The sequence below is a fragment of the Dreissena polymorpha genome, chromosome 4, assembly GCF_020536995.1.
Source record: "Dreissena polymorpha isolate Duluth1 chromosome 4, UMN_Dpol_1.0, whole genome shotgun sequence".
Classification (NCBI taxonomy): domain Eukaryota; kingdom Metazoa; phylum Mollusca; class Bivalvia; order Myida; family Dreissenidae; genus Dreissena; species Dreissena polymorpha.
The window spans coordinates 83,494,469-83,518,372 of NC_068358.1; the positions used below are offsets into that span (position 1 = coordinate 83,494,469).

The following is a 23,904-nucleotide window of genomic DNA, read 5'->3' on the forward strand; positions in this document are numbered from 1 at the left end:
ATTCTTTGTTGTAGATAGATATTTGGGAGGAAACAGTAATACTTAACATTTACCATGCTCTAAAATATCCATTATATGCATATTTTGACGATTTAAAAAAAACTGTAAATTATGAGGCGAAACGATTGAATAATTTGGAGAATTCTGTTTATGTCGTTATATTTTGGGATACTGCGAGGATTGCTTATATAAAGTATAAAATACATCGCTAATTGTGTGAGCGCCGAGTGGTCTAAGAAATAGACTTTTACTCCAGGGGTCAGTGGTTCGAGCCCAGTTGAGGATTACTTTTTTCTTTCTTTAATTTTATTCTTGTTTTAACTGGAGCATTTTATATATAATGTTTAAATTTAACATTATAAAGCATTTAATGACAAACTTCAATACATGCCAAAATCTGTGAAAAGGCCCCTTTATGAACCACGAAGTATATCATTTGATGGAACGCCTTTATTATTGCACAAGCTACAGGTGCATTGGCTTTTGAACCCAGCCATGTTAAATTCCATTAAATTTCTTCAAGCAATATGTTTGTTTCTACGAGCATTTTAGGGCGACATTCGCATCAATACTGTTGATATCGAATTATATATATAAACTGATACTCGTACAACAGCTTGATTTTCATCGAGTCCATATTGCTCCATATTTCCAATCGATCAAGATATGTTTCGCAAACAATGATTGCCCTATACCACACGTTTGGAGACGGACAACTTCACTGGGTATTTTACAGTTTACACAAGGACAAAGACCTATAATTCAGACAACACTGGTCGCAGTCAGTAATTCTTACTTTACGATCATCAACATATAAGGTCATTCAATTGTGAAAGTTAAATCGATGTTCAAAAATTCGTTTTAACGGAGTTTAAACCAATATTTTGGGGACTACAATTTATCTCGTGGAAAAACAGACAAAGGCGGTCAGGTTAGCACAGTGGTTGCGCTTATCACCAAGGCGACCCGGGTTGAAACCTGTTCCTGGAAGCGAGTGAATTTACTTTAGTTGATGGTCACCATACCGGGCAAGTGTGGTTTCATCCGGGTTATTCGGCTTTACACCACACCATCATTTAAAATCTTCCCGTAACAACAGAATAGCTGAAAATTGCAACTACAACTTACAATTCATCCCAACTTTCCGGATTGTAGAAGGGAGGACGGTTACTATGTAGGAATGAACACATCCCGGGTACACACTTATTAGTTTTAACGGAGTTACAAGCTCCGGCAAGTATGTGCGGACGGACAAATGCAATTCTTAATGTCTCCCACACCATACGGCATAAAATCAATACAATTAATCAACTTTAAGTGAATTAACGCCTGAAAGGTCATTGAAATTGAAAACACGCACACATAAGGCCGACTGCACAGTCTGGTCCCGGAAGACGCTTTCGGCAGGTGCATAAAGTCAATTTTGTCCAAGACATGATTTTAATGTACGTTTCGTTTACAAAACATTGATTACATGTGATATATTATGTTTTTGCTACGTATGACTCTAAACTCATCAGCTAGTTATGAAAGTGCCGGCCCAAGAAGGAAACACAACATCCAATATCCTAAAGCACTAACATGAGTTTTATTATTCACATTAAGTTAAAAGAACAAATAAAATTACAACATACTTCATGTAAGTACCAACACAATAAATACATAATTTATTTTACTTGTTCAGAAAATACATCAACGCATTTCGAGCAACAAATTGTAAATATGACTCGTGCCATGGTCTGAACACATTAAATTTAACACGTATATTTGCTTCATGAAAGTTTCATCTGATTTCAAATTTACTAATATTGCTTTCAATATCCTTACTTAACAGGTTATATGTAGAGGCCAAATATGGTCTAATACAGACTTAATTGAACTCTTTGATAATCGTTTCAGGAAAGTTTTATAGTAAATTGCTCTAACTGCACAATATATTTTAAGCTATTTACATAAAAGCACGCAAATGGATTTTAAAGTTAAAAGACATGCATTATATACATAGAGTCATAAATGGACGGTATCACTAACAATTGACATTTAAGTGCAAATTTTATGAACAAGCAAACATTACAATGAGAAATTCCCAAACAAAGCATTTAAATAATCGTAATTTTTATGAGGCCTTTTGTATTTCAATTTGTTTTGATTTGCAATTATATCTTCCTTTTTATTCAGAGTTAGACATGTAAAGTCTTATGCATATAATGCATGTAAATATTAAACAAGCTGTTCAATACTTTCTAGTGACAATTCTGAGATCCAACTGGTGAACATTTGTGGTAAATTAATTCAACATTGCAGGATGACAAACTGTATTATGCCCAAGTATCTTGAAGTACGGTATGCATTGGACTTCTGATATAGGACACATGCCATATAAATTACAAGCCAACTGTACATTTGAGGTAAATTATCGTATGATGAATGATATAGTTCTTGCTTGGAGCCATAGACAAGCTATCTAACACTCAAATTTGACTTCAAAGTGTAATCTAGACCTTTGCGCTATGATTATTTTAGAATTGCATGATGAATTATCTTTTTCATGGTAAAATTAAAACATTGATCTTTTAACCTGACCTTTGAAGAAGGGAGATGGGTTTTACTCTAAATGTGTCATCTTCTCAAAGTGGATGTTTGTGTTTATTCATTTTTAAATTTCATGTTTAAGTTTCAGTCTGGAGAAGAAGTTTTATGACACAATTTGACTTCAGACCTGATACTTGAGAGACCTTGACATTTTAGGTGGGGAGATAGGTGTTACATAGGACCTGGTAATTCTTCATGGCAGTCTATTGTCCTGAGTTATTATCAATTAAATGACTAATATCAAAGTTACATGGCAGGCAAGCTATGCTGCTAGCTCACGCAAGCACTGTTTGCTTTCTGATATGATTATACTGTAGTGCACACTTTCTTTTGAATTACAATTCTGGCTTTTTAAGGTTGTTGCAAAAAATGTCTGACATTGTTATAATGCAGTGATTGCCACAAATTGTTGAACACATACAATTGATGCAGATTAACATGAAAAAGAGGAACTCCTTCAATAATATCAAATATTAATACAAGTTTATGTTCTAATAACTGTATATGTAACTGAAGTATACATAAATGGACTTATAAATTAATCTCATAACAAAAACAAAGTCAATTATATAGATACAATGCAGACAACAATTAACAAAATGTTAGATAGTTCTAAAACATTTTTTAAAATCAAAATTTACTTGAAATGTTTTCTAACTTGTTTCAATATTTCATCAATGATTTGTTAAAAGCCTTTTACAGATCCTAATGAACGTCATTTAGCAAAGTTTTGGCACTAAAATAAAGAGAGCCAGACACTCATGACGTTTTTCACTTCCTGTGTTGAAAGTATCCCTGCTGTTTATAGTTCTGTCCATCTCTAGGCAGCACCATCATGTGACCTTGGTAGCCATAATGCCCTTGGTACATGTGACCTTGACCTCTGGGTTGCCAGGGGCGACCTCGCTGGCTGTTCTGATAGCCTCCCCAGTACTGATCCTGATAGACCTGTTCCTCCCCATAGTCCTGGCCCTCATTGTAATCTGTCAGAAGATATGGAGAACTCAGTTGAAACATACACTTTAGTGTTTTTATAAAGAATATTAGATACTGTTACAGTGAATGAAAATCGTTTTCAATCTAAGCTGAACAGCAGCTCTAAAATATGTCCCCTATCGGTTTCATCGGAGGGGACTTATGGTTTGCATTCTGTCTGTCTGTCAGTCTGTCTGTCAGTCTGTCAGTCCGTTTCATGAAACTTGAAACATGGATAGATGGCAATATGGATATTATGCATGTCATTTCATTTTGTTCCTACGTCAAAAATTCTGGTTGCTATGGCAACAAATAGACTAGAAATACTGCTGAAAATGGTGGTCTTCTGGATCCTGCAATAACTTTGAAAGTTCTTAATATTTTTTCGTGAAACTTGAAACTTGGATAGATGGCAATATGGACATTATGCACGTCATTTCATTTTGTTCCTACCTCAAAAATTCTGGTTGCTATGGCAACAAATAGACTAGAAATACTGCTGAAAATGGTGGTTTTCTGGATCCTGCGATAACTTTAAAAGTTCTTAATATTTTTTTCATGAAACTTGAAACATGGATAGATGGCAATATGGATATTATGCACATCATTTCATTTTGTTCCTTCGTCAAAAATTCTGGTGGCTATGGCAACAAAAAAAATAATTCTGACAATGGTGGAATTTCTGACAATGGTGGAGCCGGTAGGGGACTATATTGCTTGGCAATAGTCTTGTTAAATGTGTAATCTTATGGTAACTAGAGAGTTTGTCACAAACATGTCTCATACCTCAGTGCCACTCTGTCAGCTAAGGTTAATGGCATATAGCGGATCACTGGGGCTAAAGGTGTCTTCTATAAAGTTTCAATTTAATTGCTTGAGTAATGTGATATTTGCTACACTTTGTAGCATTGTTTGCTGACTGAGTGAAGGGCAAACAGAATCCCTTTAGAGTATAATGATTGGATAAAACATGTTGGACTGACACATAAATGAAAGTGGTTTACAAACAGAAAAAAATAATGTACAAACATACAAGGCAATTTTCAATGGCACAGTATAACTACAGATTGAAGAGAACTTAAGGAAAGCAATGCTGATAGATTTTACAATATAACATCTGATAATTAACTACAGGTATACAAATTAACAAAAATAAAATAAAATAGTTTTTCTATTTTTCTATCTGCATCATAAATAATTATGTTGTTGTAATGTATAATTATAACATATACTATAAATGCTTGAATGTATGCCATTCAAATCCACCCCATTAACCATGCCTGTTGTAACCCCACCCCATGTGCCATGCCTGTTGTACCCCCACCCCATGTGCCATGCCTGTTGTACCCCTACCCCATTTACCATGCCTGTTGTACCTCTACCCCATTTACCATGCCTGTTGTACCTCTACCCCATTTACCATGCCTGTTGTACCTCTACCCCATTTACCATGCCTGTTGTACCCCTACCCCATGTGCCATGCCTGTTGTACCCCTACCCCATGTGCCATGCCTGTTGTATCCCTACCCCATGTACCATGCCTGTTGTAACCCCACCCCACCTACCATGTCTGTTGTACCCCCACCCCAACTACTATGCCTGTTGTACCCCCACCCCACTTACCCCGCCTGTTGTACCCCCATCCCAAGAACTATGGCTGTTGTACCCCGACCCCTGTACCATGCCTGTTTTACCCCCACTCCACCTACGGTACTCTGCCTGTTGTACCCTAATCCCACATAACTTGCCGGTTGTACCTCCACCCCATGTACCGTGCCTGTTGTAACCTAATCCCACACACCATACGTGTTGTACCTTCACCCCAAGTACCATGCCTGTTGTATCCCCACCCTACATACCCCGCCTGTTGTACCCCTCACCCCACATACCATGCCTGTTGTAGTCCAACCCCCAAACCCTGCCTGTTGTTCCCCTCATACCACATACCATGCCTGTTGTAGCCCTGAGTGTAGTGGCCCCTAGCAGCCCCCGTCTCTCCCATCCAGCCTACCCCAGGGTCCTCAGACAGGGTGTGGTCACCACTGTTGTCAGGGAAACGGTCCCACAGGTGTATCAAGGCCTCACCTACAGAGGGCTCGATCTCCTAGAAACACAGTTGTGAAAGTGAAGAAAAAATGTCATAGTTAAACAAACAAATAAACATTTAAATAGACAGAAAATAAACTAGAAATTTGTAACAGATACTGATGCACCCTCCACAAAAGTTTAGACTACTAGACCTATTTGAGTTTTTAAATCCTTCTGCACCTTTACAACGTTATTTTGAGATTACTCAAATATATCAAAGCGCTGAAGGCAGTGAATTTGTTCGCTGTTGTATAATCTTAGACGCAACTCAGTTTTCAAAATTATGTTATAGCTTTTTATATCGCAAGTTTGAAATGATCACAACCTATTCAAATTTACAAAGAGTGTGTCTTAAAACACAGGTCGAGATGTGTGTGTTTTTTCCAAATCATTGATACAGCTAATCAGTGTGCACAGGCTAATCTTATTTGACATGCATTAATCCCCGTTTTCCCTGAAAGCAGCCAATAAGTACAGATTTCAATGATAAACTCTAGACTGGCCAACGTTGTCTTACAAGCTGTTAAATACACACTATGTAGTGTACCAGTGAGAACAGGCAGATTTGTCGTCTGCATAAATTTAATGGAGTTATCCACACAGGCAGTCACAGGTTATGGTTCCTACGGTAGCTAAGGCATACTGATTTGCAAAATTGCGTCTGTATTATTTGTGAGCTAACGCTCACAAATAAAAACCATGTTTGAACACAGAAGTCAATTTATATTCTAGAGTGAACAAAAAAAGGTCCACGATTTAGCTTAAACTGGTTGAGGAAAAATTCCTTTCATAACAATCATTTACACATTAAAGTCATTTTACTTAGAAACTTTGAGCGTGATTAACCAAGTAATTAAATTGAAGTTTAAAACACAATATTTTCAGACAGTTAATAATATTTTTAAGTGGAAAAACAGAAAAAGAGCAATAATCCTGCCAAAAGATTTATTGCAGGCCAAATTCGTTTCTATGCTATCATCTAAATAGTATTTTTAAGAGTAATTAAAGCTGTGAAAGTCTGAGCGAGATTTATTGAGTGGTTCAAGAGAAGCCACCCGATTCAGGACATGCAGATGGACAGACTAGTGCAATTCTTATTATCCCTTGCTCTGTGGGGGCATAAAAAGAGTTCCACAATGTCATGACAAGTAATTTAATTATGTTTACTCTTCACTCAATATAACCTTGATCTGTCATACCTTTTAATTGTAGCCAATATAACTATAATGCTCCCAGCTTTTAAGTGCAAATATTCATTTATTTATTTCATATTTTAACAATTTGTAAATATGACCTTTAACCACTGGTCAAAATTTGTCATGTCCATGACGGTCAACATGATGTTTATCTGCTTGTACATAATTGCTCATGTGCCAATATGACCTTGACTTACCTGTCCGTCTCTGCTGATCTGCACCCTCTTATTTTCATTCCAGGGGTTCAACAAATGGTGGGTCATCTGGAATGGCAGGTTGGCCCTGAAAACACAATCTGCCTGTGAGTTCACTGGGTAAATGTTGCAAAACATTTAGGCAAATCACATAAAATAAGTATTGATGACAAAATTATTCATTTGTTGGACACTATGATAATGTTTGAGAAGTTCATACTGGAATTAGAGTACCAAGTATTATTTCTGTAGGTAACATACATTTTTATAACATTGTATAATGCCATTGATTTTCTTACTAGGTAAAATTATGCGAATATTAACTTTCAGCATACATTAAGAAATGTTCAGACCACCACTTGATATGTCCTTATTTATAATTAATATTCACAATGGGTTTACAGGTTTATTTGAGCTTTATTGGTGTTTGTACCATGCCAGACTGACCTTTTGACCCAGTCTACTGAGAAGACGCCCCCTTGACCATTGTAGTCATAGGATTTCTCTGTGCCAATTATGGACGACATCTTTGCATAGCCCTGGAAGTGGCCACTACCTTGCAGGGAGAATATCAGGTACACAATGTGACCCTCCTGTAACAGTGAATAAGCCACAGAGTTGAAGAAGTCGGTGTTTTCAAGAACTATATTACACTAAGTAGCCCTATTGATACATGACCAAAACTACATAAATCACTAAATTTAAACAAGACTATTGCCAAGCAATATATGTCCCCTACTGGCTCCACCATTGTCAGAAATTCCACTATTGTCAGAATTTTTTGTTATTTGTTTCCATAGCAACCAGAATTTGTGACGTAGGAACAAAATAAAATGACGTGCATAATGTCCATATTGCCATCTATCCATGTTTCAAGTTTCATGAAAAAATATGAAGAACTTTTAAGTTATCGCAGGATCCAGAAAACCACCATTTTCAGCAGTATTTCTAGTCTATTTGTTGCCATAGCAACCATAATTGTTGACGTAGGATCAAAATGAAATGACGTGCATAATGTCCATATAGCCATCTATCCATGTTTCAAGTTTCATGAAAAAATATGAAGAACTTTTAGAGTTATCGCAGGATCCAGAAAAGTGTGACAGACAGACTCACAGATGCACAGAGCGCAAACCATAAGTCCCCTCCGGTGAAACCGGTAGGGGACAATAACATAATTATTCATTTAACATTGCAACACAGTCAAATAGAAATTAATCAACTATAACAACATTTCATAGTTTGCACCTGAAAGGCCTTGTTGAGGCGTTTTTCATTTGTCTTGGAGGTTGCCCAGGCGCCCTTGTTAACGGACATGTCGATGTTCCTAGGACTGGAGCACTTCATGACAAAAAACCTGCCCGCTCCTGCAGGCACCCCCTGGGGACTACTGGAGGGCGTGCCCACACTGCTCACAGGGCTGGCCACCGCAGAGCCTGAACTGGACTGGGACAGCTCTGAACATGTACATGGTAGGCGAAGATCAGCTACTGCTTAACAAGTGACACGCATTGTTTTTGTTTCTTAAATAAATGACATGAATTGTTAAGTCTTTTATGTGAACTTAAATTTAGAAAGTCAGATGTTCCCCTAAATTCCGGTAGCTCACAATAAATAACAGCAATTATGGCACAAAGTCTTAGAATAATTATCTGGACAGAAAATAAGTATGACAACAAATAACCATCAATAACTAACATTATTGTGCACAGTAATGGTTCTTGTGGGATTGCACTTCTCCTCGATGAGATTCATCTGCCTTTCAACATTTAAAATGATCAATATCATACTGTTAAGAATTAATAACAGACAAAAAAATTATATAAAAAATTTATAAACAAGAGCTCTGTTGTTGGGGGCAGATGCCCCCAAACAAGGCCTTGACACAGGGGTATTTGCAACAAATGTGACCATTAGTGTTAATCTTACCATATTAGTGTGATTTAGCCACATAAATAAGTTTTTAGTTGACACAGAAGTACGCACTTCTGTTAAAGCACCATTATAGCAAAAGGTTTGAGAATATTATAGTATTATAACTAGCCATGTCAAAATGATAAAAAAATAAATTAATTGTTTTGGATGAGAAATGTCACAGTGGCCTTGGCCTTTGAACTAGTAACCCCAATTTCAATAGTGGCCATCTACTGTCCAAGGCCAATGCAAATGTGAAGTATCAAGCAAATCAGTCAATTCGTTGACGAGTTATTGATTGCAAACAATTTTAACACTTATTGTGACAGTTACCTTAACCTTTGACCTAGTAACCCCAATTTCAATAGGGGTAATCTACTGGCCAAGTCCAATGCACATGGGAAGTATCAAGCCAATCCGTGAATCAGTTGACAAGTTATTGATTGGAAACGATTTCACACCTAGTGTGACAGTGACCTTGACCTAGTAATCCCGATATCAAAAGAGGCCATGTACTGTCCAACGCAAATGCACAAGGTAAGTATCGAGCAAATCAGTCCCTTCTTTCACAAATTTGTGATCTGAAACTAGTTTCACTCTTAGATTGACAGTGACCTGGACCTTTGACCTAGTGACCCCAATTTCATAAGGGGTCATTTACCTGCAAAGCCAATGCATATGGGAACATCAAGCCAATTGGCCAATCCATTCACAAGTTATTGATTGGAAACTAACTGGTCTACCAAAAGACCGAGCGACCAACATCCAGCAAAAACAATATTCCTCCTATTCTTTGAAGGGGGGCATAAAAAGGGCAAAAACGGATGCAATATGAGGCGCTGAGTAATAATTCACTACACTTCTTCTTAACTAGTTATATCTACCTTTGATGTGTGAAGTATAGAGCTTTCATGCATTTTAAGTTAAGAAAGGACATGAATCTGAATTAAATGAACCCCGATGCCCCCAGTGGAACCGAAAAAGCAGCCAATCAAATTAAATAAAAAATGTTGACCATCTGAATTATTCCAAAAGTTGGTCAATGTTAAAGTCAAAATGAGGTCAACTGATGTTGTGTTGACAGTAAAAATCCGTGCAAATCCCAAAGATTTGTACCTTGATTTTGGATCAAGGTCAATTTCAAGGTAAAAATTAGGTCAAGGTGATGTAGGTGTGTTGCACAAGTTCAATGACAACATCCAAAGTATCAAAGTTTTGTAGGAAGCATTATTGTTATAAACAAGAGCTGTCACCAAAGGATGACTTATGCCCCCTGTAAACGCTTGATAGAAGTTATGAGCTTTTTTTGAAACCTAAACATAGATTTCAAAACCTAAACACGGACCCTAAGTTCAAGGTCAAGGTCACAGGGGTCAAATTTGTTGTGCGTATGGAAAGGTTATATCTCAAGGGTCCTAGCAGTTATGAGCATTTTTGGAAACCTAAACACAGATTTTGAAACCTAAACGCGGACCCTAAGTTCAAGGTCAAGGTCACTGGGGTCAATTTTTTTGTGCGTATGGAAAGGCCTTGTCCATATACATGTGCATACCAAATATGAAGGTTATAGCTCAAGGGACATAGAAGTTATGAGCTTTTTTCGAAACCTAAACACAGATTTCGAAACCTTAACGCGGACCCAAAGTTCAAGGTCAAGGTCACAGGGGTCAAAATTTGTGTGCGTATGGAAAAGCCTTGTCCATATACACATGCATGCCAAATATGAAATTGCTATCTGAAGCGACATAGAAGTTATGAGCATTTTTCGAAACCTAAACGAAAAGTGTGACGGACAGACGGACGGACAGTCCGATCACTATATGCCCTCCTTCGGGGGCATAAAAACATGTTATTTGGGTTAACCTCATACAACAGCAAAACAAACCAGCAGAATGACCAATCGAGAAATCACTTAATGCTTCCATATTAGTAGATGTCTGCGGCGTTAAAACATGTGGAGATTGAGAACTGTAGCGAACCAACAATAAAATATGTGTTCATTTGCAAAAGAATAAGTTGTAAATAAAGACATGAAAGTGAGCAGACATTCCACTCACTTGGGGACATGAAGTCCTTGCGTTTGGGTGGTGTGCTGGTGGCCTTCTTGGCAGACGTGGAGAATCTGTGCCTGGACATGTCCCCCTGCACCTCATGAACACTACCCTGGCCTCTCCCTCCACCTGACATGATGCTCTCTGCAGCTGAAAGGGGAGTGGGAATACAATTGAGCCTTGTTCTTAGAAAACTGGGCTTAATGCATGTGCATAAAGTGTCCTATCAGATTAGCCTGTGCAATCTGCACAGGCTAATAAGGGACGACACTTTCCGCTTTTATGGTATTTTTAGTTTTTAGTTTTAGTTTAGAAAATCAAGTCTAGGCGGAGTGTCGTCCCTAATTAGCCTGTACGGACAGCACAGGCTAATCTGGGATGACCCTTTACGCAAATGCATTTTGTCAAATGTTCATAGAACAAGACACAGTCATGAATACCAATGTATTATCTCCTAGACATTGTTTGTCTGTATAATGATTTAAATGTGATCAAACTAGAATTGTTGCCACAGTGACAATCATACCCCAACAAATATGGCCTTGTCACATAAGTTTAGGCCTTGCAGTTTTAGAGGAGATGATTTTCATTCCCTGCCAAAGGCAGAGAGATATAGGATTGGCCTTGTCCATCCATATGTCAATTTGTCCATCTGTCACACATTTTTTAGGTTAATTGCCATTTGTTGTTTTCATATGATGAAACTATATCTCAGATATGCTACAAGATTTCAACATTAAACTTCATGCGTGTATAGACATCAATGCCTATAAACAATTACCCTAGACTTAATCATTTCTTTTAGGATTGTACCGTATATCAAGGGATTTGAACCCAGCCATAACCAAAATTTATATGGCGGGCAATATCAATTCAACGAATTTGCTCATTTATATACTATAGTTTTCACAATATACATAGTTTCCCCAAGGAAGGAGATGATTATGTCAGACCCTTGGTGCTTGATTTAAAAACTTTTACCATGATGTCACATACCAAATAATAAAATTCTTGGAAATGCATTTCGGAGCTTTTCCACTTAACATTTAAGGAAAACAAGTGACCCCCAGAGAGGAACCAATTTCGACCCCAGGGACATGATTTAAAACAAGAGCTGCGTTTGTGAAACACAATGCCCCCAGTGACCTTGACCTTTGACCTAGTGACCTCAAACCATGTTTGATTGTAGATCTCAATGAGATGCATGCACATGTAAAGTTTAAAGAACATAGACCCTAAGAGTTTTCATTTTATGAGCAAGTTTAAAGTTTTGGGACAGACACACACATACAATGACAGACAGACAGACAGGCCAAAAACAATATACCCCCTGATCATTCGATCTGGGGGCATACAAACTTAATTTACAATGCAATGTAAGATACAAAATACTTAACCTATAAGCCTTTCAGTTTCTTATAAGATTGTTTACATTATGTCTAGCGCATTTTCTGCCTTTAGCCACGCATCACTGTGATTCAGCCCAGCGTAACAAATACTTTCATCATCGCAATACACAGTGGAACGCAGTGATGTCGCAGTGACGTATCTCGATGACAGGCTCGATCAAATATGTTGATAGGAACTTGCGCACTGGCCTTATAAGGCAGTAAATATTATGGTGGACCATGACAATACCAAAAACACAATACCTTTGAACATGCAAACCCTTCAAAGATTGTATTCTTCGTAAGCACACGCTTGTCAGAGAATGGTAATGCAATGTCTGATTAACAGTCCAATATATATCTTGTCTTTTTGCTGTTTTTGCCTGATAATGATAATGAATTGACGGAAATTTTTTATAAAAATTCCTTGACAATTATCCCAAAAAAATGTGACAATTACCTTTAATGGGTGCCCATGGGTTTGTATGGGACACATTCACATTGTCTGATCATGGGAGAAATTCTTGTTGCATGTGAAAATCCTTCAAGGCATTTTACAGAATAGGAATCAAATTGGAATGAATGAAATTCTATTTAATGGTCCCAGCTAAAAAAGCAAACACCAACTGTAAAACAGGTAGACAGTACATTACAAAAATGTTGCCCTCCCATGAGAGAAGAAAACAACATAACAGTATTGGTATTCCACATGGCGAATGGCACTAAAAAATCTGCATATTTTCTTATCAAACAAAACAAATTGCTACAGCTGACTACACATGGGTTTATGAGGCTAAAACAGCACTAATAATGAAAGCAGCCTAAGAATGGATTTGAACTAGAGCTTTGTCCCGGACGTGATGTATAAACCAACATGCTGCATAGACACAGAATATTTTGCATGCTGTCTTCACAAAACAAGAGAAGCTCATTTATGACGATTTTTAAGAATTATTATGCCATTATTATTTATTGCCAATTAGACCGATGAACTCTTGAATTCTTTCGCATGACACGCCGTCCGATGACAGCGAACAAAATAAATATACAAAGTCATTTTAATATCTCACAATGAATGACATAGTTATGGCCTGGAAAAGCTCATTTATGGCCATTTTTGACTTTTGAACTCCAAGTGTGATATCGACGTAATTCTTTCGCATGACACATTCTCCAATGATTGTGTACAAATGTACCGAGTAATTTTAAAATCTTACAATGAATGATATAGTTATGGTCTGGACAAGATCATTTGTGGCCATTTTTGACATTTTAACTCAAAGTGTGACCGTGACGTTGCAGATATCAACAAAATTCTTTTGCATGGCACGCCGTCCAATTATGGTGAACAAATGTGCCAAATGATTTTAAAATCTCACAATGAACAACATAGTTATGGCCCTGACAAGATCATTCATGGCCATTTTTGACCTTTAAACTCAAAGTGTGACCTTGACCTTGGATATATAAACGTAATTCTTTTGCATGACACACCGTCCATTGATGGTGAACAAATGTACCAAGTCATTTTAAAATCTAACGATAAATGACATAGTTATAGTCCGGAGAAACTTTCGGTTTAAAACGCACTAAGTGACCCCGTGACCTTGTTTTCGATCCGGCATGACCCATATTCAAACTTGAGCTAGACATCATCTAGATACAACTTCTGACCAAGTTTGGTGAATATCGGATGAAATTTTTGGGACAGACTCCTATATAACCCTCATTACCAATGGTAATGGGGGTATAATGACTACTACAGCACTAAGAAGAGAGAAAGCATACTTATGTTTTTTGTACCTCTACATCACTAAAGAAAGTGAACAGCCTACACATGGGTTTGTGAGACTACTACAGCCTTAGAAGTGAGGTAGTTAATGACTACTACAGAACTAAGAAGTGAGGCAGCCTACACATGGGTTTGTGAGAATAATACAGAACGAATAAGTGAGGCTGCCTACACACTGGTTTGTGAGACAAGTACAGCACTAAGAATTGAGACAGTGTACATATGGGTTTGTGAGACTACTACAGCACTAAGAAGTGAGGTAGCATACACATGGGTTTGTGAGACTACCACAGCCTTAGAAGTGAGGTAGTTTATACATGGGTTTGTGAGATTGCTACAACCTTAGAAGTGAGGTAGTTCATACATGGGTTTGTGAGACTACTATAGCACTAAGAAGTGAGATAGCCTACCCATGGATTTGAGAGACTACTATAGCACTAAGACTGAAGGCAGCCTACACACGAGTTTGTGAGACTACTACAGCATTAAAAAGTGAAGCAGCCTTCACAGGAGTTTGTAAGATAAGTACAGCACTATGAAGGAGATAAGTACAGCACTATGAAGTAAGGAAGCCTAAACACATGGGTGAAAGTTGAAAATGTCTGAAAACTCGAACATTTTGCTGGGGGTCCAGGGGGCTGCCTGTGTCCCCATTGGGTACAGGGCAAAGCTCTTGGTGGCCCACCCCCCTTAAGCTCCCAAAATTTAGCCAATTAGAAACCATTTCAAGTAAGGTAGAAGTACTTCTCATGCTACTTAAAAAGAACATCTTATTTTCTACATTATATTTATACGAATGTATTAATTTAAAACAATATATTACAAGTAATTATGGACCAAATCCGCAGAGTTGCATCCACACATATTAATCGATTTTATCATAACAAGGCAGTGAACACAATAGGTCACTAGATGTGCTAAGTGTGTTTTCATAATGCCCAACACTAAATCCAGATTTGTCCAGATGTTGGATTTAATCAGTATGCGGTACAATAACTGTTTCAATAATAACTCGACTAAAGACCACAACAATAAAGTGTTTTATTTTAAATTAATTTAGAGGAAATGCCAATTCCAAACTATTTGCAATATAATTTTGTTAAGGAGAACAACAAAACTTTTAATCAAAATCAACATATCTCAATGTTCTCTGCGCTACAAAGTTTTTTTTCCAAAAATCAATACTTGCACGCTTTCCATGCTTATGGCGTGACTTTGCACATTGTCGCATAAATTTTGCATACTTTTTGATGTGACAAAGGGTAAACAAAAGATATTAGGAATTTCTATGTATACCTTCATGGTAATACCAATTCTGTCAGTGTGGTATAGACAGACTTCCTGCAGTCCCAATAAAGTAACTTAAACTGGCACCTGCTATCAATAGGCTGCCTACCTCCCTACCCCCCCCCCCCCTTAAAATGTTCTCAAAGGATTAACACGATTTGAAAAATGGCCTCGGCAGTGATATTGAAACCGGATTTCTGGATTAATCCAAAACACTTTCACCCATGTAAATATAGGTTTGTTCAACTACCAAAGCATTTAGAAGTGTGGTAGCCTACACACGGGTTTGTGAGATTTCTTCAGCACTACGAAGTGAGGCAGGCTACACATGGGTTTATAAGACTACTACAACACTAAGAAGTTTTGCAGCACACACTTGGCTTTGTGAGACTACTACAACACTAAGAAGTTTTGCAGCACACACTTGGCTTTGTGAGACCACTACAGCACTAAGAGGTATGGCAGCCTACACATGGGTTCCTGAGACTAATACCACTAAGAAGTGATGCAGCCTATGCATGGATTTGTGAGACTACTACAGCAATAAGAAGTGAGGCAGCCTAAACATGGGTTTGTGAGACTACTACAGCACTAAGAAGTGAGGCAGCCTACACATGGGTTTGTGAGACAAGTACAGCACTAAGAATTGAGACAGTGTACACATGAGTTTGTTAGACTTCTACAGCACTAAGAAGTGAGGAACCCTAAACATGGGTTTGTGAGACTAATACAGCCTTAGAAGTGTGGTAGTTTATACATGGATTTGTGAGACTACTACAGCACTAAAAAGTGAGGCAGCCTACACATGGGTTTGTGAGACTACTACAGCACTAAGAAGTGAGGTTGCCTACACATGGGTTTTTGAGACTACTATAGCACTATTAGTTGAGGCAGTCTACACGTCGGTTTGTGAGACTACTACAGCACTAAGAAGAGAGGCAGCCTACACATGGGATTGTGAGACTACTACAGCACTAAGAAGTGAGGCAGCCTACACATGGGTTTGTGAGACTACTACAGCACTTAGAAGTGAGGTTGCCTACACATGGGTTTTTGAGACTACTATATCACTAATAGTTGAGGCAGTCTAAACATGGGTTTGTGAGACTACTACAGCACTAAGAAGTGAGGAATCTTACACATGGGTTTGTGAGACTACTACAGCACTAAGAAGTGAGGTTGCCTACACATGGGTTTTTGAGACTACTATATCACTAATAGTTGAGGCAGTCTAAACATGGGTTTGTGAGACTACTACAGCACTAAGAAGTGAGGAAGCCTACACATGGGTTTGTGAGACTACTACAGCACTAAGAAGTGAGACAGCCTACACATGGGTTTGTGAGACTACTACAGCACTAAGAATGGTGGTGTCCTACAGATGGGTTTATGAGACTACTATATCACTAAAAGTTGAGGCAGTCTACACATGAGTTTGTGAGACTAATATAGCACTAAGAAGTGAGGCAGCATACACATGGGTTTGTGAGACTACTACAGTACTAATAGCTGAGGCAGTTTGTGAGACTACTACAGCAATAAGATGTGGGGCAGCTTAAACATTGGTCTGTGAGACTACTACAGCACTAAGAATTAAGATTGCATACAAATGGGTTTATCAGACTACTATAGAACTAAGATGTGAGGCAGGCTTAACATGGGTTTGAGAGGCAAGTACAGCACTAAGAAGTGAGGCAGCCTACACATAGGTTTGTGAGACAATTAAAGCAGGAAGGCAGCATAAACATGGGTTTGTGAGACTACTAAAGCAGAAAGACAGCATACAAATGGGTTTGTTAGACAATTAAAGCAGGAAGGCTGCATACACGTGGGTTTGTGAGACTGCTTAAGCAGGAAGGCAGCATAAACATGGGTTTGTGAGACTACTTAAGCAGGAAGGCAGCATAAACATGGGTTTTGTGAGATTACTAAAGCAGGAAGGTAGCATACATATGGAATTGTGAGACAATTAAAGCAGGAAAGCAGCATACACATGGGTTTGTAAGACTACTTAAGAAAGAAAGCAGCATAAACATTGGTTTGTGAGACTACTAAAGCAGGAAAGCAGCATACACATGGGTTTGGGAGACTACTTAAGCAAGAAAGCAGCATAAACATGGGTTTGTGAGACTACTAAAGCAAGAAAGCAGCATACACATGGGTTTGTGAGACTACTTAAGCAAGAAAGCAGCATACACGGGTTTGTGAGACTACTAAAGCAGGAAAGCAGCATACACATGGGTTTGTGAGACTACTAAAGCAGGAAAGCAGCATACACATGGGTATGTTAGACTACTTAAGCAGGAAGGCAGCATAAAAACCGGTTTGTTAGACTACTTAAGCAAGAAAGCAGCATAAACATGGGTTTGTGAGACTACTAAAGCAAGAAAGCAGCATACACATGGGTTTGTGAGACTACTAAAGCAGGAAAGCAGCATACACGGGTTTGTGAGACTACTAAAGCAGGAAAGCAGCATACACATGGGTTTGTGAGACTACTAAAGCAGGAAAGCAGCATACACATGGGTATGTTAGACTACTTAAGCAGGAAGGCAGCATAAAAACCGGTTTGTTAGACTACTTAAGCAGGAAGGCAGCATACTAATAGGTTTGTGAGACAATTAAAGCAGGAAGGCAGCATACGCATGGGTTTGTGAGACTACTAAAGCAAGAAAGCAGCATAAACATAGGTGTGTGAGACTACTAAAGCAGGAAAGCAGCATACACATGGGTTTAGGTCTCTGTCCTATACCAGCAGGCTGCTGTAGACCCAAGGCTTGCTCTTCATTAATGAGAACTGTCACAAGGGTGGAGATTATTGCCTGGAGTGGAAACATGTTAATAAACACATTTAAATCTTTAGAGAAACATGAAAGGAAAATTGTTATGAAATTGATAAATTAATAATAGAATAGCAAGTTCTTTTTTAACAAAAATTGAATTAATGATTTGAGAATAAGTCTAATTTTAAACCAGGTACATGGGCATCCCAAGATGCTAGAAAATTAACCAGACATAAATAGTGCTATACATATTATACATGCAGCAAATATCATCTACAAACATGAACAGTTCAATGATAATTCCACTGAGAAAAACCATGACCATGTATTTTTTTTACTAACTCTACCTCGTCTCCTGGTGCCATGGGTTTGGAGGGGGCCCTCATTCTACGGAGGAATAGACCCTGCCACTTCTGCCTCAGCTGTACTCCCAGGCCTACAGACTGCACAGAGACACAATTGCTTTTCAAATATTCTCAGTAACTTCAATAATCTACCAGTCAGTGCTTTTAATTCTTCTTGGTTTATAACCTAAATCAATTTAATACTAGAGCTTTGTCAAAGACGTGACTAATACCCCCACATGCCGCATTGACACAGAATATTTTGCATGTTGTCTTCACAAAAAACAGCGGACACCATGCTCAATGTTTAAAACACACAAAGTGACCCCGTAACCTAGTTTTTGACCCAGCATGGCCCATGTTTGAACTTGACCTCCACATCATCTAGATACAACTTCTGACCAAGTTTGGTGAAGATCGGATGAAAACTACTTGAATTAGAGAGCGGACACCATGCTCAATGTTTAAAACGCACTAAGTGACCCTGTTACATGTACCTAGTTTTTTACCCGGCATGACCCATATTCGAACTTGGTCTAGACATCATCTAGATACAACATCTGACCAAGTTTGGTGAAGATCAGATGAAAACTACTGGAAACAGAGAGCGGACACTCAATACGGACCGACCAACATTCACTCCTATATACCCCCTAAACTTCGTTTGTGGGGGTATAATTAAATCAAATAATAAAGATTCAGATATAAAATTCAAGCTGATTTTATTCCGCACTCTTTAAAGATTCAATAAGCTCCCTGAAATTTTAAAATATTTGTTAATTCAGTAAAAGATTTAATGTGTAGTTATGTAAAACATACTTGTTTGAAAATATTTGCTTTAAATCAACATTAAGGAAATGAAAATACCATGTAAACCCACTAAACTGTATATCCCCAGGACCTTGATAAAACTCTTGCTTAAAGGGGTTTCCAGTAAAAAGGAAAGTCATTTATCTTACTGTTTTATATGTTTTACCATATTTAACAAAAGAAACACACATAAATCACCAATAATGCCATCTACGGTGAAGCCAGGAGGGGTTTATTTAAAAAAAAAGAAAACAGTCACCAACAAACTGCATTGGATAGATTTAAGACATGTCTCTACGAGGTTCTGTGTAAAAAGAAGCCCAATCCCAATATAAGCTCCATACCTCAGGGTCCACCCTAAATGCCAACCAATCAGACAGCTGCAGCAGGTAGGTCTTGTTGTCATCAGGGTCCTCATTCTCACTGTCACTGGACTCTCCAGGGCCACAGCCCTCTACAACATCAAGGCAGGCTGTCAGCTAACCTCTCTAATTTGATGGGGACAGATGGATGGTATACCTATATTTATTCATTAATTTTTGGTTGACAAGCAGATTTGAAAATTAAGATCCTTGAATCAAGCTGTACCCTTGTGAAATTTACTTTGGCAATATTTCTCCCAAAAAAACAATGCCAATGTCATACATTACATACCTGTTCCATATATATAGATAAACATTAGTAACTAGAGATGGTCACAATGGGGACAAATACCCCTCAACCCTGCATGTAGCAGGTTGTTACAATTACAAATTTGACCCTGGGTTGTGGCCAGTTTGACTTCAAGAGCTTTTGAAAAACAAAACAATGTTTATTAATGACAACTTTTACATGATGTTAAATATATTTCTAGATTTTCAACCAGAACTTTCTACTTGCAAACTATGGCAGCATACTCAATAAAACAAGAGCTGTCACCATAGGATGACTTATGCCCCCTATAAACGCTTGATAGAAGTTATGAGTTTTTTTCGAAACCTAAACACAGATTTCCAAACCCTAACGCGGACCCTAAGTTCAAGGTCAAGGTCACAGGGGTCAAAATTTGTGTGTGTATGGAAAGGCCTTGTCCCTATGCACATGCATACCAAATATGAAGGTTATATCTCAAGGGACATAGAAGTTATGAGCATTTTTCGAAACCTAAACGCAGATTTTGAAACCTAAACGCGAACCCTTAGTTCAAGGTAAAGGTCACAGGGGTAATTTTTTTATGCGTATGGAAAGGCCTTGTCCATATACATATGCATACCAAATATGAAGGTTATATCTCAAGGGACATAGAAGCTAAGGAATTTTTCGAAACCTAAACGCAGATTTCGAAACCTAAACGCGGACCCTAAGTTCAAGGTCAAGGTCACAGGGGTAAAAAATTTTGAGCGTATGGAAAGGCCTTGTCTATATACACATGCATACCAAATATGAAGGTTATATCTCAAGGGACATAGAAGTTATGAGCATTTTTCGAAACCTAAACACAAAGTGTGACGGAAAGACAGACAGACAGTCTAATCACTACCGTAAAAAGTTGTGTATAAGGCGCACTTTTTTACCCCAAAATTTCATTTTAAAAACTTGATGCGCGTTATGCACAACTACAGCCATGCCAAGACATTTTTTCCCTGTCAGTTACCCAGTTGCGGTACTTTGCATCATTCTGTTCCCCGGTGTTTTAACTGTAACTATGTTAATAATAGTGTTATATTTACGATCTGAATGAATCAATATTATACCCTACTGTACAAGGGTTACAAAATTTATTTGGGGGCACTTGTCGAAATACAATAGGATGTCGGCAAGGTCTTTCCCGATATATTTATGATTATTTTTCTTGCTTTTCAAATGTGTTAATAAAATTGATGTTGTGTTTGTTTACATGTTTTCATACGTCTTGTCAAGATTGAGGATGTGATTATCGAGCAATTTGCGTCACCTGTCAAGTTTTGTGTAGCTGGGCTATTATCAAAACATGCGAACCGGCAAACGGCTTCACAACTCCATTGTTTGTTTATCGCCGGTAATGTCGTAATGGTGTTGAGAAGTTTGAGTCTTTAAAGTCTCCTGTCAAGTATAGACACTCGAAAAGAACGCATGATATCGGCAATGTAAATAAAACACGCAGTTGTGAATTAGTCATGCATGAATAACCACGTGACAATACCAATCGATAATGTCAGTTTCTTAGTTATAACTAATCCATTCCTCATGTATACTCCTCCACGATAAAATCGTGGACAGTTACTTCGGAGACATATTATGAAAACCTTGATGGTATCCTCGTAGAAAGTGCGCATTTCATGCATAATTCATTTAAATCCAAACATTTATTTTTACGCATAATATGATTTAAAAAAAAACACACAAACTAGTTGTATCGTTATCGTCTTTAAAATAATTAATAATTAAGGCAATAAAACACGTAAGATCGGCAATGTAAATATAACGATTTTCAGTTAGCCTGCGGTACGGAATTTTCCCCCCGATTTTTTTGCTTCAAAAACTTTTTTTCCCGATTTTTAGCTTAAAAAAGTAGATGCGTGTTATACATAAATGCTCATTATACACAACGTTTTACGGTATATGCCATCTTTTCTTCGAAAAGGGGGCATAAAAACAACCTTGACAACAACCTACTTTCACAATATAGGTTTACAACCTACTTAATTCATGTAGGTTAAATACCACTGTACCAAATATTAAACAATTGGGTAAATTGGTACTAGAAGAAAAGCTTTTTTTCTACTAAGCCTAAATATAAAATCTGACCCCCTGGATGTGATCTATATGGGTCATGATTGGATGAAAATAATAATTTCACTGGAGAATATCACATGGAAAATAAACCATCATAAACTTGTTAGGGTCAATGTAAGACTGCTCACCCAGGTCTGACAAGTTATCCTTCACAGCATCCGCCGGTAGCTTGGCTGGTCCTGCAAACAGCGCCACCGTGATGGGGGACACTAAGGTGCAGCACCGTATGCAGGCCAGACTGGTATAGGAGGATCCCTGGCCAGCCTGGGTCATCTCCTCATACAACAACCAGTCTGATGGCAGGCTGCGAGGCTCTGTGGGCAACACAGATGACTTGTGGACACCAATCTTTCCTGATGACCTGGGCAGTCAATGAATGAGTCTAGTCAGCTAGACTTAACATGTTGTTTGAGAGCTATTTCAGAATACAGAATGCACATTGTTTCTTTTATTTATTTATTTATTCACCTGCTTCCTTCTATTGGACTCAATTCAATTAAGGATACTTTCATAGTCACTTAATGGTAGTGTGAAAATACTCCTGAAGTAGTCTGTGTCAGATTGATATTTGTTATTAAGTTGAACCCAAGTGAAAACATTCATATTTTTTGGCCATGTCTATATACTGGGATTTTAAGATTTATTATTCAGCAGTTCTCTGTCTACCCAATTTTAAACTTTGTCAAAACAGTAGATATTTTACACAGATATCAATAAACTGGTGAATAATGGTACATATGAAGCTGAAATATGGTACATCTTCAGGAGGATTCTCCCCTATGACTGGGTTGTGTTGTAATTTCAGAATACCATGTCATAGATTAAACTGAAATTTTAACAACTTGCAACTTAGACACCTTTTGTATTGCAAAACTAGACTACATAAAAGTATATATTAAATATATAATTTGCAAAAAGTCAAACAACTAATGCCATAATCCTTGTATCTCTTACTGTCCAATGAGTTTTTTGGCCTGTTGGTCCCAGCGTACAATGTTGGGGTAGGCCCCAGCACAGAGGGCAGCCTTCACCACCGCCCAGTTCTCAGAGTTTGTGTTCAAGTCCCGGATGTCCCCACCTCCTCGGGCACGCACAAACCCGGAAGCACGCAGCTGGCCAAGTAACTGAGCCCTGGTGGAAACAGTCACAAGTACAGTAGTGAAAACTGTCATCCCAGACTAGCCAGTGCAGATTACACCGGTTAATCTGGGACAATACTTTATGAATTTGCATTATGCATGGTTATCCTAAAGACCCACTCAAATGTTTTCGGCAGAAAAATAAGTTTAAGGCTATAACCTTAACACACTATTGCAGCAGTATGTATAAATATAAGAATGTGTTATATTCATGAGTTAAATAAATTAATTTAAATGACCAAAATTGTTTATTAAATCTCATATCAGTGCAGCATACACCTACTTCACTGGTAACCTTTCCTACCTCATCCCTACAATCATCTCCATCACGGCTGGAGACACATAGTTCTTGTCACAGAAACTTCTCTCCCATCCATCTGTACGGGCCTTCTGCCATGCCTAGAAAATGCAAGATAAATCCAGGCTAATACAGTATACCACAATCTTATTTTGTTGAATTAACGAAGGTATACGTAGTCACTAGTAACAATCACACATATTAATTAAATAATACTTCTATTATTTTTATTATTTGTGAAAGTACAGTCGAAACTGACCTAACGGCCACCTGGGAATAATGGTCACCTGCAGACAATG

General features: G+C 38.0%; 1 protein-coding gene across 5 annotated transcripts in view; it reads right to left on the bottom strand.

Moving 5' to 3' along the window:
• Window positions 1–1,566: 1,566 nt before the first annotated feature.
• Window positions 1,567–23,904, bottom strand: part of LOC127877611 (3'-5' RNA helicase YTHDC2-like) — an 84,492-nt gene continuing 62,154 nt past the window's right edge. For 3 of the 5 annotated variants that reach the window (XM_052423652.1, XM_052423651.1, XM_052423650.1), the window contains exons 24-35: window positions 23,612–23,706; window positions 23,123–23,299; window positions 22,297–22,529; window positions 19,759–19,868; window positions 18,608–18,703; window positions 18,203–18,299; window positions 11,017–11,160; window positions 8,294–8,502; window positions 7,493–7,638; window positions 7,049–7,133; window positions 5,515–5,671; window positions 1,567–3,575 (exon numbers count right to left, since the gene is read on the bottom strand). In XM_052423652.1, coding sequence (XP_052279612.1) covers window positions 3,364–3,575; window positions 5,515–5,671; window positions 7,049–7,133; window positions 7,493–7,638; window positions 8,294–8,502; window positions 11,017–11,160; window positions 18,203–18,299; window positions 18,608–18,703; window positions 19,759–19,868; window positions 22,297–22,529; window positions 23,123–23,299; window positions 23,612–23,706 — 1,761 coding nt within the window. In that variant the 3' untranslated portion in view covers window positions 1,567–3,363. Of the gene's footprint in view, window positions 3,576–5,514; window positions 5,672–7,048; window positions 7,134–7,492; window positions 7,639–8,293; window positions 8,503–11,016; window positions 11,161–18,202; window positions 18,300–18,607; window positions 18,704–19,758; window positions 19,869–22,296; window positions 22,530–23,122; window positions 23,300–23,611; window positions 23,707–23,904 lie in introns of those variants that run through there. The other 2 variants (XM_052423653.1, XM_052423654.1) reach the window with 2 other exon arrangements.